Source organism: Sceloporus occidentalis, unplaced genomic scaffold (assembly GCF_023333645.1).
Source record: "Sceloporus occidentalis isolate IW3139 unplaced genomic scaffold, rSceOcc1.0.p SCAF_1, whole genome shotgun sequence".
In the NCBI taxonomy this organism is placed as follows: domain Eukaryota; kingdom Metazoa; phylum Chordata; class Lepidosauria; order Squamata; family Phrynosomatidae; genus Sceloporus; species Sceloporus occidentalis.
This window is the reverse complement of record NW_028316981.1, coordinates 264,579,548-264,597,436: the sequence shown is the minus strand read 5'-3', so window position 1 is coordinate 264,597,436 and position 17,889 is coordinate 264,579,548. Positions and strand designations below refer to the sequence as shown.

The 17,889-nt window shown below is 39.4% G+C and overlaps 1 protein-coding gene across 5 annotated transcripts in view; it reads left to right on the top strand.

Annotated features, from left to right (window-relative positions):
• Positions 1 to 17,889, top strand: part of CAST (calpastatin) — a 90,042-nt gene that overhangs the window by 43,658 nt on the left and 28,495 nt on the right. For 3 of the 5 annotated variants that reach the window (XM_089492878.1, XM_089492869.1, XM_089492887.1), the window contains exons 5-15: positions 6,670 to 6,735; positions 7,672 to 7,722; positions 8,422 to 8,478; positions 8,572 to 8,685; positions 10,226 to 10,321; positions 10,403 to 10,465; positions 11,356 to 11,454; positions 14,721 to 14,804; positions 14,888 to 14,941; positions 16,105 to 16,203; positions 16,324 to 16,422. In XM_089492878.1, coding sequence (XP_089349004.1) covers positions 6,670 to 6,735; positions 7,672 to 7,722; positions 8,422 to 8,478; positions 8,572 to 8,685; positions 10,226 to 10,321; positions 10,403 to 10,465; positions 11,356 to 11,454; positions 14,721 to 14,804; positions 14,888 to 14,941; positions 16,105 to 16,203; positions 16,324 to 16,422 — 882 coding nt within the window. The remainder of the gene's footprint in view (positions 1 to 6,669; positions 6,736 to 7,671; positions 7,723 to 8,421; positions 8,479 to 8,571; positions 8,686 to 10,225; positions 10,322 to 10,402; positions 10,466 to 11,355; positions 11,455 to 14,720; positions 14,805 to 14,887; positions 14,942 to 16,104; positions 16,204 to 16,323; positions 16,423 to 17,889) is intronic. The other 2 variants (XM_089492891.1, XM_089492896.1) reach the window with 1 other exon arrangement.

The following is a 17,889-nucleotide window of genomic DNA, read 5'->3' as shown; positions in this document are numbered from 1 at the left end:
TCAGAGAGTCTCTTCATTATCTTTTAATAAGGTGGTTATTGATGCATCACAAAAAAGGATGTCAAGCATCACCAAAAAACAGAACTAATTTGAATTAATGTATACAAACAAAGAGCCAGTGATGTATAGTGGCTTGATCTTTAGACTATGACTCTAGGGATAAGGGCTGAATCCTGGTTCAGCCATGTAAATCCATTGGATGACCTTGGGCAAGTCACACATTCTCAGCTTCAGATGATGGCAATGGTAAACCCACTTTGACTTGCCAAGAAAACCCCATTATAAGGTTATGTTAGGGTCACCATAAGTTGGAAATTACCTGTAGGCACAAAACAATACAAGCATATACATAATTACTAACATTTATGTAGAAATACAATAACAGCACACCATAGTAAAGAAGACTGACCCAGTGACTTGCATACCTGCTTGTGAGCTGACCAAGTGCTGTTGATGGGGTATCTTCTCAAAGTCCCTGGCCTCTCCTCTGAATTGTTCTCTAGCCTAAAATACCCTAAAGCAGTGCTTCTCAAAAATGTTTACCCTTGTGAACCCCTTTACATCTACTTGTGGATGTCGCCCCCCCCCCCGCCAGTTTGACATTGTGGCGCAGTGGTTAAATGCCTGTACTGCAGCCATTCACTCAAAACCACAAGGTTGCGAGTTCAAGACCAGCAAAAGGGCCCAAGCTCGACTCAGGCTTGCATCCTTCCGAGGTCGCTAAAATGAGTACCCAGAATGTTGGGGGCAAATTAGCTTACTTGCTAATTAGCTTACTTGCTGTTCACCGCTATGATCTTTGGAATAGCTGTATATAAATAAAACAAAAAAAATTGTATATGAATGAAAATATTTTAAGTGTGTATTTCCATTCACACATTCATGTATATTCATATTTTAACAGTTTATAAGGAAATAATATCATTCATAGAATCATAGAATCGTAGAGTTGGAAGAGGCCACAAGGGCCATCCAGTCCAACCCCCCGCCATGCAGGAACTCTCAATCAAAGCATTAAAATTAGAACAGATTTAATAAAATAAATTCAGTACTTAACTCAACATGTAAACCGCTTTGATCACCAGAAAAGCGGTATATAAATAAAGCCTTATTTAACATATGTGTACATTTGAAACATACTGTTTCACATACAGCAATACTCGGCTCCTTCTCCTCTGCCTCCAAGGGGGGGCCCAAGCAACAGGTGCCCCTGGCTTCCTCCTTTGCCAGGGGCCATCACAGATGCTGGCTCTCCTTTGGCTGCCATGCCCCGAAGGCACACTGGTGAGGCTGCAGCAGCATCTTATCTTGAGAACTGGGGCACTGATGGGATGGGTGGGTAAAGAAGAGGCAGCAGCTTAGGATGGGCTCTGCCAGACACCCATGATCCGGTGAACTTCTCCTCTCTCCTCCTCCCTATGGCAGAAATAGCTGCTCCAAATGCCCTCTTCACCTGTTAAGGACAGAAAGGGTTTGGGAAGTTGAGGAGGAGAAGGGATCAGGGCCTCTAAGTCTTGCACCTTTGTTAAGCAACTCTTGCACCCTACCCTAGGGAGCCTGTCCTACCATTTGAAACCATGCCAAAAATGAATACCTGGTGCTGTGGGCTATATTTCAGAGGAAGGAACTGGGAAAACCACTTCTGAGTATTCTTGCCTAAGAAACTCATGGAGTGACCATAAATCAACAGACACCTTGAAGGCACATACACGCATGTCTTTAATTTATTCAGAACTGCCTTCAGTTTGTCTCTCCTTGTCCCTGGATAGGTTTACCAGCCATTCCTGCAAATGCAATTAGCTCTGGGTACTCTGAGAGCCAGCATGGTTAAGTGGTTTGAGTGTTGGACTGTGACTCTGGAATCCAGATTTTGAATTCCAGCTCGGCCATGGAAATCCTCTGGGTGACTTTAGGCAAGTCACACTCTCTCAGCCTCAGAGAATGACAATGGCAAACCCCCTCTGAAAAAGCTTGCCAAAAAATCCCCATGGTAGGTTGACTGCCTTAAGGTTGCCATAAGTCAGAAATAATAATAATAATAATAATAATTTGTTTTATTTATATACCGCTATTCCAAAGATCATAGCGGTGAACAGCAAGTAAGCTAATTAGCAAGTAAGCTAATTTGCCGCCAACAGTCTGGGTACTCATTTTAGCGACCTTGGAAGGATGCAAGCCTGAGTCGAGCTTGGGCCCTTTTGCTGGTCTTGAACTCGCAACCTTGTGGTTTTGAGTGAATGGCTGCAGTACAGGCATTTAACCACTGCGCCACCAGGGCTCCTTGCGTTGGTGGTGCACAACAACAAGCTCTGAAGCCATCTGCAGCCAAAATACTTGTGCCAAGGAGAGAGTGGTTATATGTGTAACAGTTTTAAATTCTTCACTTGTTTTAATACTCTGCTATGGCTGCATCAGTACTGCAGAAATAATCCAGTTTGACACCACTTTAACCACTATGGCTCAATGTTATGGAATTCTGGGAATTGTAGTTTTGTGAGACATTTAGCCTTCACTGTCAGAGAGCTCTTCAATTCTCAGAATTCTATAGCACTGTGCCATAGCAGTTAAAGAGGTGTCAACCTGGATTATTTCTGCAGTGTGGATGTAGCTAGTCAGCACATTGGACAAGGGAGAATGAAGGATTTTTCTGCCTTTGAGGAATGTTCTTATCTAAAATTTTACTTTGGGCGATTTAGTGGAAACTTTTTTTTTCTTGCTTAGATGTAGCTCATTGGTGAAAGGTAAGCATCTCCTTAAACTAACCAAGCAAAGAAGGGGATGGCTCCTCAACATCTTCCCTCCCCCTTGCTCCCACCTTCCTGTTCCTGATCTCCTTTGAAGGAAGAGGGGATGCTTTAGGTGTAGAAATGAAATGCGTACTTCCAATATGAAAAATGAAAAAAAGTGCTTAAATGGCTCGTGCTTCCTTGGTGGCACAATGATAGGAATAATGTTATATTTGCTGCTAGTACGTATCTGCTTGTACTAGTCATAACTTTACTGCCTATCCCAGTAAAGGTCTTTCATTAAAATGGAAACAGTTACTGCAAGTACATAAAAATGTTATGAAGATAATGTACACTAAGCTGTTATTTATTGTTTCTCAAATAATGAACCTGGTGAGATCAATGTGCTAGTTTTTTTTAGCAATCTTGATCTGCCTTTCCAGTTTGACTATTTTGTAACAAATTGAACGATTTTTACACTCCAGCTATGAACAAAGCAAATGCCTACTGGTAACTAGCTTGTTCTGTGTATCAAAGGAAGCTTCTCTCCAACAACAGACTTCCATGCCATAAAATCACCAAGGGCACTTAGGAGAGGAATTTCTGATTTTGTGTAGTACTGTAGTCTGCTATTTAAAGGAAAGCCACTGGACATTCTCAAGCCCTTAGCTATTACTGTAACAGTTCTTTGGATCTTAGTGAAAATATTTGTACATTTGGAGTTCAGAGCTAACATATAATTCCTTACAAGTAGAGCTGTCACCTGGAACAAATTACTTGGAGGGGAAATACTTCTGAGATAATGGGGGCATAAAGGCAGTCATTTTAAAGAATAATGTCAGAGTCATTAATTTGTTTGTATAATGAGTTCTGTTTACATGTTAATATTACACATTATTTTGGGGAATGGAGAGGGACTGCTTAACTATTATTAACCCAGGGGCTGTACAGACTGGCACTTTGTGCCTGCCTGTACACACGGTGATGGCTGAGCACCCACATGCCCACATGAGCACCTGAGTGCCATCTTGGCATTTGCCCATCCACACAGCACGTGCCATAATAATGCATGTCATGCGCAGCACCCAAACAGCGCAGTACGGAAAAGGCGTCATGACGCCATACAGTGGTGCTTATGATGCCCCTTCCAGGAAGCTGCTTAGAGCGGCTTCTTTTTGCTCCTTACAGGGAGCGGATCAGTGCTGCTGCAGGCGGCAGTTGTGGCGCCAATTTGGGGCATCTGTATAGCCCCTTAATTTTTATTTGAAAATAAGACTCCTGTATCATTACAGCAGTGGCAAACTCGGTATGTTGTTGTTTCTTCAATGGTTACCTGCTTTTCTTTCATCCAAGAATGTAGTGCAGGAGGAGTGGATGGGGTACATAAACTGCCATCCACAGGGTGCATGTGCCCCCCTTTCCCCCATGATCATTGGTGTGACAGTCGGGCTCCTAGCGGTGTCAAATGCCCTCTATTGGGCATGGGGCATTTTGCCATGTTTTTAGCTCCCCCCCCCCCGGGATGGGGCCTCAGGAAAGGACTTTTTAAAAAATAACTGCAGTGACTTCAGGTCATTTCATAAGTGGCCTAGAAGGACCTACAAACATAGTGAAAAAACCCTGACAGCCTTTTGTGTGTGGGGGGGGGGGGGAGAGGGGGCTGTGGTGAAAGGATATGGTCTCCTAGGAGGCTAATGTGGCCCCCTAGCCCCTCACAGTTGCTAAGCCCTGATATATAGCAATATGATGTTGCATCGCTCTTAAGCCATGCCAGAAAGTGACAGCTAAGCATATTTTCTGGAGTACTTTCATCCATGCTTCCTGAATTGACTTGGATCAGGTGAGATATTAATTAATTAATTAATTAATTAAAATTGGCTTGAGAGCAGTGCTGTGTCATGGTTGTCAAGTTGTTCTCCATTCTAGGAAGAAAGTGTGATTGGACATATATGGGACCCTTGTTTTAATGTAAAAATTAGAGAAGCATGGCCGAACCAGACACTTTGTATGACAATTAAGGGAATTAGCAACACTCCCTCCCCATAAGGAGTAATATAATCCGTATCAGTGGGTTTCCAAAAACCATAACGTCTGTACTAATGATTTTTTGAGTAATGTTCCAAAGTGTGTAGTGTCTACATTCCACCTTTACTCCATGGGTCAGAAAAGGTTGTGTCGATAGTTGCAAAGCAACACACACATACCTAAATCCAAACATCCCTTACTCATCTTAATCACACTGGAAAAAGTTGGAAAAATAATCCCATCTGTGCTTCTTTCACAGCCTACAGGACAAAGTAAATAATGAAATAAATGTCTCTCTGCCCTCCTCTTCAGAAAAATGCCACATTTCGACACTGTCCATGCAGTACCTTTGGTCTTCCAGATGTTTTAGATAAGCCAGTATGGTCAGTGATAAGATGTTGTGGGAGCTGTGCTTTAAACCATCTAGAAGGCCAAAGATACTGATCCCTGATCCAGTGGCTAGCTTTTCATGCCAAACTCATGCAAGGCATAACATTGTACAAAGCAAACAGGAAACATAAGTGTTTTTCTCTAACAGTTCATTCAAAATTAAGTCTAACTAAATTTATTGGGACACAGTCCTTAGTACATATTGGTAGTATTGCATCCTGTGGCATATCATTGAAACAGATGGCTTCAGAAAACACCAGAAAGTATCTAACAAAGGAGAAATTATGGAATGAGAAATTATGGAATGAGTATGCCAATACAATGGCTTGTTACACACGAGCAGGAAAGTACGCGCGGAGCACGTACTAGGGTTAAGGCGGTGCGGTGTGGTAGTGCGCGCTGCGCACGCACAAAATGGCAGCGGCCGTTCCACACGGCCGCCGTCATCGATACGTCACGGCCACGCCGCCTCCAAACGAGGCGGCGCAGTTGTGACGTATTGGGGTCGCGGCAGGGCGCCTAGGGCGCCCTTTCCGCAACCCTGGAAGGAGCTCCGTTTCGGAGCTCCTTCCTGGTTTGGTCCGCTGGGCGCAGCCTTCAGACGGCTGCGCCCAGCGGACCAAAGGAGAAAGGGGCCAAGCGGCCCCTTTCTCCTCCCTGCCGCCGCGGGGTGTCCTTGGGGCTTGAAGCCCCAAGGACACCCCTTTCCAGGCTGTGGGGAAGGGGCCTTTTGCCGCTTCCCCGCAGCCCGGAAAGCGGCGGATCGGGGCCTCAGCGGCTGCCGCTCTGGCCACTGAGGCCCCGATCCGGCGGGGAAAGGTGCGCCTACAGGCCGCCCCAAAGGGGCGGTCTGTAATGCGCCTAAGTTTCTTTTATTTTGCAAACTCTGAGAGAGCTCATATTTGATCCCATACCTCTCAGTATACCCCTAGGTAGGGTTGCCATAATTGTCCACTTTTACCAGGGACAAAAAGTGGAACAAATTCAAGACCAAACTGTAGGACAACTGCAGGACAAAACTCAGCCCAAAATGTAGGACATTGAAGAAAAATGGTGGACCTTAAATGTCCTACATTTTGAGCTGAGTTTTGTCCTGCAGTTGCCCTACAGTTTGGTCTTGAATTTGTCCTACATTTTGTCCCTGGTAAAAGTGGACAATTATGGCAGCCCTACCCCTAGGACAATGTTGTCTAGCCTTTTAAAAAAGCAAATCCAAGTAAATCTCTTGGGAAAACATGAAAGCGTACAGTACTCAGACATGTGTTCAGTAGTATGTACAGTATAACATGTAAATAACCCCTGAAGGGAGGACCTTTGTTGGTAATAAGGGAAGGCTTTATATCAAGTCTTACTATTACTGAGTTTATAAGTTTGTCATTTAGTACAAAAAAACACCTCTTTTATAAGTTTTTTGGCATGTTAATGCTCTGTGCTTTAAGAACTCCCTGCTCTAGTTTTGCACACAAATTGCTTTAACATTCTTTAAGCAATTTCTTTAAGAAACCTGAGTTTGTACTCCCAATACTAGGCTTCTTCAAGCCAGCCAAAGGCCAGTGGATCAGAATCCCACAAAAGGAAAAGAAACAAGAAGCAGGTGATAACAGGTGTTGGTTTTCTGTGTGTCTTTGTTTGATAATAACAGCAGTCACACCATCAGCATGTGCTCATTCATTAGTGCTGAACTAATAAGCTGCAGTTTATGTCTGTCTGTATTTTTGTGAAATCACACTTGCAATCTTTTCCCAAAGGGCCAGTACACCATGAAAAAAACTGCCCAAATACATTTTTATCTTTATTATCTTTGACATAGCTGATTGTTCAGATGGTTAGATAAAAATATCCTGGTCAAATATGTGTTTTGGTGGAACATCACCATTGGGAAGCATATGGAATCCACAATATGATAGACTTCTCAAGTCTAAAAGAGAAGAAGAAAACTAGGATTTCATGTTCTAAGAGTTTGAAGTCTTTTGTACTTTTAAAACAAGTTGGAGTGTTTGCATCAGAGACATACTTTTGCTCAATTTTTGTGTGTTTGTGCCAGAGAAATGCTTTTACTCAATTTTGAAAGTGATTGGCTAATCAAGAGTGGGGAAATATGCAGAACTTTAGTTGAATTGAGAAACTTTTCATAAGAGTTCTGAACCAAATGCTCCATTGTTGTGATGAGATAAAGCTGCCCTTGAGGTCTTCTGAGCTGACATATGTCCCATTTTCAGATTGGAAACACCTCTCTCTCCCCCCCCTCTCAATTCTATCTAAATTGTCTTCTTCAGTATCACCCTAGCATTTTTCTTTCAACATCTCTGATGTCACTTTGTTTTGTGCTTTGCTTTCTTTCATTTTGCTCTCTTCTGTCAGTGAGCAGTCTTGGCTGTGTACCATGTTAAGCAAGCGATTGGAATTGTGACTTTTAGCATCCTTAGTGTCATCGAAAGATTACAATTCCTGTTTAAAAAGCCTTTTTTTATTTTAAGAGAATCTTTGTAATTTCTTTAGTTTAATAATTCAAACATTTTTCATATTACAGGCAACACAGAAATCTAAGACAGAACCTGAAAAAGCAGTTCAGTTAGTCAAGGTAATGTAGCACAGTTTTTATTCTGAATGTGAGTTAATTGTGCCTATTGCAAGGGTGACTAAAGTGTGGTTCCTCCGGGGCTCCCTAAAGCCATCAGGTGGCCAGCCTCCTGTTCAGCAAGGCAGTAAATGATGCAAACAGTGTATGTGCCTCATCATGGGTTAAATTACAGGACCCATAATACTGGGGGTATCTTTAAATTGTTACTTTTGTGTACTACAGCTTCCGGCATGGCCACAACAGGAAAAGAAATACACAGAGTTATTCACAGATGTAAGATAAATAGTACAGTAGCAGTTTTCTCATTTCTTGCCCTGGAGTCATGGCAAATAGTCCCATAAATTATTGTCACTTTTGAAGACAGGTGGAAGACTTAACAGATGGAAAGGAGATGGGGTCCAAATCAGTAAAACCCCAGTTGACAGTCTAATAGGGATTGTGTCCCCCTCAGCTGGGAAATGTGCTTTGATTTTGAACAGAGGCATTTGCTTAGTTGAACATTCCTAATTCTTATGTGTTGGTGGAAAGCAATAGCCATGGTATACAAATGCAACTTTTTTGCGTTTGGATGGTGTTAACTCTCAAAGTGACAACTGTGCTGATTGGTACTTGGTGGATCTTGCAGATTAGATTGTTCTGCATGAAAGACTAGTAAAGTATGTTTATGTTTAATTCTTATATTTCTGTCTATACACACAGTCAGATGATTCTCTGACTAAACATCCATCTGAAGAGAAGCAAAAAGACCCAGGAGGGGTAATTTATTTACTTATTATAGTACTATAATTCATTTTTACACATATATGTTTAATGATGTTCATAATAAACAAACAAAAATTATTTGTGCAGGCAAAAAGCCCTAGCAAACCTTCTGTGATAACACAGCCTAAACTACAGAGTAGTGGAAAACCTACACAAACTGATGGGACATCAGTAAAGCTGACATCAAGAGAAGAAGCAAAGGTAAGGCAAAAGTGGGAAGTTCTGAAGAAAGCACTTGAGTAGTACTTCTGTGTGTAGTGTATAGAGCTAATCTCAAAAGTTGTGGGAGACAAAAATTAGTGAAATACAGTTTTAATCCAGTCAGTGCAGGAATACAATATCATTGTATCCATACAAGTGACTTGTCTTTTTTGGCCTCCGTTTTTCAAGAGATGAGAGCATACTTTTTGCTAATAATAAATTGGTTTGTTGTACTGTAACAAATTTTCAGAGGGACAGCTGTGTGTTAGTCTGTTGCAGTAAAAACAACAGTCTTGTAACATTTTAATAAAGTCTAACACATTTATTATGCCACAGCTTTTGGGGAACAGTCATAATGTGCACTACTGTAATATGTAAACATACAAGGCTATGATTCCACTCTGTGTAAGTGCTTACAGAACTTTAATATAATTCCTTGCAAATATTAATGCGATCCAGTTAGAGTAAAATGAAGTGAGATTTCTAATTGATTGTGCTCAAAAGTCAACTACCAGCTAAAAATGTAGGGTAATTTAAGTTTCCTAAGGCTTTAGCCTTTGGTAAGGAAAACAAAAATATTTAAATATAAATATTTAAATATTTAAAATATTTAAAAAATACCAAAGCCAAGCCTGTTAAGTTCTAGCTTTAAATGAGCAGAAATGTGCTCTTGACTAAATATGCTTCACTAAGAACTGAGACTGACTCCAAAAACAACACAAGTAGCTTGTAGTTCAAATAAAAGTTTACTAATGGATTCAATGTATATATACATACAACCTACATCCTGCTCTAGCTAGTGAATAGTTCAGGTAGACAAAAAAGTCTTTATCTCACCATCTTTCCAAAGAAAGTTGAGAGAGGATGGAAAGCAAGCAGTTCAGTGGAAAATCTTTAGAGAGAATGTCTGTTAGTCCCAAATGGGAAATGACCTAAATCACGTGGTTGGTCTGAATGAGAGAAGGAGAGAGAGGAGAGTTTGCATGCAGGAAATCCCTATCTGTTTAATAAAACCCCTTGTGATTATTTGGTAGTCCTCAGGTAATATTTTTTGGTATAACATAGAGAAGCAACTCCAAGGAGTTGAATAGCTTTACTGTGATATGGAGCACATGTGTATAGAAATTAAATTGGTATAAAACATTTTGTGGAGGGCTAGAGCAGATGGGTGGGAAAGAACAATTTTTACGTGTATAATTTGTGTAACATGTATTTTTTTTTTTGTATAATAAAATCCATAATTAAAAAAGTGGGTCTGAATCCCACTGACCACATGACCTGTTACCAAGGTGGGCCACAGACTTGGGGCCGATTGTCACCAGTCAGGAGTCACATTTTTCCAGCTACTTTTTGCTCCAATCTGTAGCTTCGGCGTAGGTTCTGGCTACTTTGGAGGCATGCATTGTTTGCTCCAGGGCAAAGCTAACTTTTGTCCTCAATGCAAAATGATTTCCATGAGAACATCAGGCAGCAAGCCAGCTGGCAATATTACTGGCAAAATTAATTATGGGCCTGATTTTCAGTTTTTTCTTCACTTCAGGTTAAAATTGACAAGAAACCATTGGCTGGCAAAGCAGCTGTTGCTAGCACAGGTGTAGGAGTTACAGCTCCTGTTGCCACAGCTGCATCTTTGGAGGTGAGTTTAGTGGCATTTGATATTTGTCAGGTGCACCAGTAATAATATGTCAAGTCTAGAAAATGCATTCTTTATTTTCAGATTAAAGAAAATAAATTGGCAGCCACAACTCCTGCTGCTTCAGACAGTAAAGCAGCTGAAAAGGTAAGCAGTGTTTTATTTGCTATCTAAATATGTAAAATACAGCACAGTATGCTATAAAAACAGTCATTTTTAAAAAACATTTATAGGTAACTATCAGCATAGGTAAATCTCCTGCTCCTTTCTCCTACTCCTCTTCCTTGACAATGATGATAGTGACGATTGACTGCTACTATTGATTAAATTTGCTTTATATTACATGATTTTTTCGTGAAGGAATCATCCAATAGCTAAAACCTTTGTAGCCCAGCTCCCTATTAATCTTTTGCTATCTTTTTCATCCTGTATTTGTCTTGCCTTCGGTCAGGGTTACTCAAACCTCTGAGTAACTCTGGCTAAAAGAAGAATAAATGTCCTTTATTTTTTGATCTTAATTTAATGTTGGTTTGCAATGGAATCAGATCAATTTTTCTTGACAAGGGTAATTAACTAGTCTAAAAACATTCATCCTGAGAGGGTTGTGTGTTCCTTACAGTTTCACAGGTCTCAGGTGTGCTTCGGGGCAAACAGTATCTAGTTATCATCTGCTCTTTTTTCTCCAACAAAAATTTGAGGGACTAGTGTTGACATTCAGAAGTGGCATACAGAGTAAAAATTTTAGAAGCATTGGGCCAGATGACTGTTTATTTTTTGAGCTGAGGATGTCTGCCACTTTCTTAAATGTGGTGAAGCAATAGGGAGAGATCTCTTCTGGTAAAATAATTTGGACAAGAGTATCATTTATTGGAGAGCTTGTGAACTTAAAAAGTTTTTCAGCCTTCTCAGCTCAGAAGTTTGGACTATGTTGAAAAAATTAGCTCCTCAGAGTGGAATTTGGATAAATAGCATTTTTTTTTTAAAAAAAGTATCTACATGTTGACTACATCTTATAAAATTTAACCATATTTTTCTAGTCTGATTTAGATACTGCCTTGGATGACTTAATAGATACACTTGGGGGTCCTGAAGAAAATGAACCACCTGCTCCTGCTTATACTGGACCACAAGTTTCGGTATGGGATCTCTGTCAAAATTATGGGTCCTTATTTATTAAGCCTGCATTTGTGAAATTGTTTGTCCGTGGCAGTGACTGTTTTTGTCTATCAGTAGCAATAGCAGTAGTATACATTTGTATACCGCTTATCAGTGCACTTAAGCACTCACTAAGTGGTTTAAAATGTCTAAGCTAATTGCCCCCAGCAAGATGGGTACTCATTTTAGTGATCTCAGAAGGATGCAAGGCTGAGTTGAGTGTGAGCCCTTGGCTGGTATTGAACTTGCAACCTTGGGGTTTGTGAGTGAGTGGCTGCAGTACAGGCATTTAAGCACTACACCACCAGGGCTCTCTTAAGTACAGCTCCATTTTTATTTCCTAGTGCAAGGTAAACATGGAGAGCTGGTGATTCAGACTTTTGAATCTCAATTTACAATGAGGGCCCAGATCAATCTGACCTGAAAGAAGCTCATGAACCACACTATACACTATTAAATAGTTTAATTATGGGGCCAAACAGACCAGCAGCTTGGAGTGGCCAGAGGCCTCTCCAGCCTCAATCAGCACGGGACCACGGCAGGTGGACAGTGTGACCCTGAGGCTGGCTGCTGCTGTGGTCCAGAGAAGACCACTGGCAAGGAGTGGGGGTTTTGCGCTCCTTTTGTGGCCGGGTTTGGGTGTGTTAGCTGGCCTTGGTGCAGCTTCTGGACAATCTGGGGGCATGCACCGTCTGCAAATCACACCCCCGGATCAGCCCAAAGCTAGAGTACATTTGAATTTAAAATTATTAGTGAATGTGAGTTACCTTTGTAATTATCTTGTCAATTTACAAACATAATTTTGGAAATTCAGTCCTGTGCCCGTTTTCCTTGGTGGGCATAAGGCAGTTCAGTCTCGTGATTCCTATTGATATAGGTCAGGTGGATTTTTAATATTTAATCCTCATGGAAGCCTGATGAAGGGCCAGAAAGAGTCTGGCATATGCTTTCCACTTCAGTTTTGGGAGATTTTCATCACCACCCCTTTCTTGCTTGACAAAATCTATCACTTCATATATGTTTGCATGCATATAGTCACCTGATATAAAAATGTAATTCAGAAGTCTGTTGGATTCAGTGGACTTACTCCCAAGAAAATGCATATAGAATTGTGATTTATATTAAGTAAAACAGGCAGATTAAATTGTTTGTATTTGTATGCTATCCCAAACATGTTTACGGAGTGGCATTTCCCTGTATTCCATACCTAGAGGGAGCTTATCAATGGGATAGGGGGAAAAAACAAAGGCCGTGGAGTCGATACACCAAACCTTCAATTTCCACTTCTCTATTTTTCTAATGTCCAGTTCTGAGCCAAACTCTGACTCCTAAATGGCAAATGTATATTAATGAGTAATAACAAATTTGCTATAGTAAAATGGTATCATAGTGCATTTCATCACCACCATGTGAATTATCAAGCTAGTTAGATTGATAGAACATGAAGTATATTTATTTAAAACTTCTGAACAAGAAATTTCCCAAATTCCTATGAAAATACATATGCAACAAACTAGACATTTAATATTACAAATGTTTATTGTGAAGTCAGAGTTGCAGTCGGTACATTTCGACCAACTCTAACTCTACCCAAAACTGCTTCTGACTCCTTGACTCTTGATTCCATAGTGCTGAAAAGATCAGTGTTTCACATAGAAATACTGCCACCGACAGTATGTTCTGAGATGTCCAGTCTGTCTTTATACTAGGCTATATATACTAGGCTATATATAGACCTAGTTCCACCCCTTCTTTTCTGACTATTTGCTGGCCTATATTGATCATTTTCTTGATTCACATTTTCATTTTTCCCTTACCCCTACCCCAAGAAGGTAAAAAGGTCTGGAATTGAGTGCAATTGCTTCTTAAGTTACTGAAGGGCTTGTACATACCATTATGATACTGTCACATGTGTGATTACATACTTTTATAAATTTAGAATGTAGAAAACAAGAGAGGTCAAGTGACAATCAAGTCTTCAAGCTACATTTATGAGGACGATAAAGATAATGGAACTCTGAAGAACTAGGAGAGGGACAGTAATCTTAAATTTAAATTTTAAACTGTAGTTTGGAATAATGGCTTGAATGAACCTGTATTGCATTCACACTTCTTCAAATCTCCTCTGTGACTAAGAGGAGAGGAGAGGAGAGGAAGAGTGCACACATTTCCATTTTTAAGTTAGACCAAACTACACTTCTAAGCTACTTACAAACTGAGAAGTGTAGTTTATTGTAGCCAGAGTTGTGACCGAACAACACAGGAGTTGAAGAGAAATGCATAAATTTTAACATGCAGAATTTTTTAAAAAACTGGCAAATAAGTTCAGAAAGAAGGTCCTTAATAGCTTTATTTATTTTAGATGAGCTCGTTGGGGAAATACTTTCTTCTCTGCTGTGACCCTGAGAAAGTTCCATTCTGTTTGCTTTGGGAAGAAATCTTTCACTGATATAAATGGGGGATTTCTTCCCAACTCAAGGAACAGTTTAAGATGAGAGGCTTCCATTAGCATTACAGCACTCTTACATTTTTAAAACAATTAGCACTTTAAAGGCAAATACACTTTTTAAGTTTGATATTTTAAAACCAAACACAGAGATAGAAACACACAATGGGAAACTCGCATTAAGTAAAAGTAGATTTTTTTTGTCCCTTCCTCTTGCACACAAAGCAGGAGGAAGAATAAGTGTGCAGGTTCGTTTTGTAATTATCCATTCTAAACTGTGGTCCAGTTGCTCAAAATGTTGGGGTACATTATGAAAAAAATAAAGATTATGTATAATGTCTTCTATTCTCACAAAATTATCTTAACCAGAATCCTGTAAATCCTGTGACATTCATGGAATTGTCATCTACACATACACACACACACACACACACACACACACACACACACAGAGAGAATGTTATGCTTAAATGAGGGTTAATTCACATTGAATTCTTCTTAGAAAACTGTGATCTTACATAAACAACTTGTAACCATTTATAAATTACAGTTGTCCCTCCTGATTTGCAGTCTTGCCATTCGCGTCCCCCAGTCTTTCATGGACAGCAAGCTGGGAGGGACATAATGGCGCGTGCACCATTCTGCATGCGGGAGCATATCCCCATTGATTACAATGGGGCTCCAGTATTGGCGATTCTACCAATTTGTAGGGGGGAAGTCTGGAACAGATCCCTTACGAATCAGAAGGGACGACTGTAGTTACTGATTTCAAGAATAAAGACAACATTTTATTTGATGCAGGAGGGCCCATTATCTTCCTTATATATAGAAGAATTGGGAAAACGAGAGAGCACCATCCCTCCAGAATACAGAAAACTATTGGAGGTAAGACAGAGGTCACAAAGTATACCTTACATGTTTTCTCTGCTGTATATTGGCACTCATCATTAAGTAATTTTGTTTTTCAGAGTAAAGGAGATGACAGAGTAGTTCCCCCACCAGCAACAGCAGAAGAATCTCAGGTATAGAAAGCTTATTTATCAGAAAATGTGAAAACAAAAAAAGTTTTAAAGGACTTTTTTACATGATTCTGTTGCTTTATATTGCAGTCAGTGTAATCTAGACTAAAGTGACCACGTTTTATTTCCATTGAAATCCATCATCTGTGATTAATGTAGTCTGGATCACTATATATATTTTTTGCACTTAAATACTCATGGGTGTAATGACATTTATGATTCAGTTGGCTTAACTGCAACAGCCCAGGCTTAAATAGGATTTGGTTCACAGCTCTAGAATATGTGTAGTTAATACCAAAATGACTTGTCTTCACTCAGCTTCAGTTGATATTAGTGTGGAAACTCTATAGAGTTGATATAGATGTCATACAACAAAGATGTGTACACACCTACATTTTATATTGTGTTTAGTGATTGCTGCATTATTGACTGAAGACCATATTTTCTCTGTGTCTGATGTGGAGGGTCATAGGAGCCATCTGAATATATAATCCAGAACTGATTATAATTCTGCCATTGATTTCAAAAAGATGTCTTCTGCTTTCACAAAATTATCCTGACTAGAATCACAAGAGCTAAGAAAAGATGGATCCTAGAAGGCAGTACTTCTATTTGGAATAAGTGTTTGGCATGTCAGACAGTATCGTGTGGAGACCCGACTGTTTTAGCTTATTAAAGCATAATGTTTATATATTTCCCCCCAAAACTGTGGTGGCTTGATAGTTTCTAGAAGAACACAGAAGAATATTGTAGTAGTTTTTCTAGGAAAGAGTTATTGAAATTTCATATTTTATTTTAGCAAGCCAGTCTCCTCAGCAAATAATTTTGAGTAAAACAAACAAACATCCTGCCATAATAGTTCAGATGCCACCTGTATTAACAACCACAGAATATTTCCATGGTCTGTTATTTTTCCCATTTCTAGTGCTGTTTCACAATTAGTGACAGTGGAGGACCAGATAAATGAGTCACTGTAACTGTGAGAAGGGGACTGATTTTCCCCATATTATTTACTGGTTCCACATTTCTTGAAGGAACAACTCATATTTCCAGATCAGGATTTATCAGCCCTATATATATCTATGAATCCATGTTCAGTGCCCATGAGTTGTAAACTGCTGTCTGATAAATAGTATAAGTATAACCCAGTTTGTGTTTTCATTTAGCCAACGATGACAGATGATGACCTTGCAGATGCTCTGTCATCTGATTTTACTTGCAGTGCTGTATCACCTCCTGAAGAGAAAAATGTCATGCCAAAAAAGGTACTGATTTTACAACCTTTTTAATTTAATGCATAACAAAAAAATCTAAACCTGGAAGAATATGTTTAGCTGTTTTTAATAGTGATGTCTTCATTAATTTGAAATTTTTTTATGTTATAGAAGAAGCCTGCAGAAGAAGGTGATCTTTTATTACCTGAGTCTGCCAGTTTAGTGAGCAGTCCAGCTTCTCCTAAAGAGAAGAAGCCAAAACTGGAAGAGGTATAACCCTCTTGTATATTAAATAATCTTAACTTTTCTGAAGAGACACATGTAGACCTTTTCATGACCTGTATGCAAAGGGATCTTGCAGCACCTCTGAGACTTACAGTGTGAAAGAAGTTGTAGCATGACCAAGTCTATGAAAGCTCATGCTGCAACTTTTTTCACACAGTTAGTTTCAAAGGTGTTGCAAGATGATTTGAGACTAACATGCCTATGTTCCTGAATTCTTTTCATAACCTGATAACCTTAAAGGGTATTACAAAGCTATGTATAAAGAAAGAGTGAATGTGGAAAGACCTTATAGGGGTTCCTATACAATCTTAGCTGTTTCTGTTTCTATTGCCACTACTAGTAGTATTTTTACTGTTTAACTATAAGTCATTAAAACATTCAGCAACAAACTCCTTCCCACCACAGCAAATAACAAAAGCTGTTGTATAACTTATTTTTCATCATTAAACATCAGGCAATGTACATATTCGTTGTTGTTGTGTGCCCTCAAGTCGTTTCCAACTTATGGCAACCCTAAGGTTTTGCAGTTAACCTGTTGCAGTTGTCAAGAAAAGCCTGGGCTTTTCTTGACAAGTTTCTTCAGAGGTGCTTTGCCATTACCTTCCCTGAGGCTGAGAGTTTTTGACTTGCCCAAGGTCACCCAGTAGATTTACATAGCTGACCTGAGATTCAAACCCTGTCCAACATTCAAACCACTACACCACTCTGGCTTTCTACACGTTCATTAGGTGTCAGAAAACTGTTTCTCAGACAAAATTCAAATTGATGTAAATGATACATGGTCAAAAATACTTAACTGTTTATTTAATATATGCTCAAACAATACCCAGAGAGCCACTGTTTAATGCTCTGTTTTGTTTTGTTTTGTTTTGTTTGCTGCTTGATTTGGGTTTTTTATTATTTATGTATTTAAAATACTTTATTCATAATACAAAATACAAAATCTTGCAATCATAAAACAATGTTATTAAAAAAGTTTCATGTCATTAAAAACTTTCCTTATTAAAATTTTACACAATTGAATTCGTTTAAAATAAATCTGACCATAAAGAACAGTGGCTAGACGGAGGAGAAATGGATGTAAAATTTGTATTAATGTAATCTATAAGAGGAGACCATTTTTCCTGAACAGGTCTTTGATTTTGTTGCTTTGAGTTACATTTCATATTATACGTTAATTTCTCCATAAGCCATTGATCCCAAACTCTTTTCCACCACCTATCCAGGGATACAAGACCTGTTTTTCAATTATTAGCCACTTCTAGACGAGCTGCTGTCAGCAAAAAAGATAGCAACTTTCTGTTTTTTAAAGATTTATTACCTTTTGTGTATATTGAAAGTAACAAAAGAGCTGGGCAAAAAAATATTTTTTTGTGTAATGGAAGCAGTTTGGTTGATCACATCATGCCAGAAGTGGGTAATTTTGGAACAGTATAACCACATATGGATATA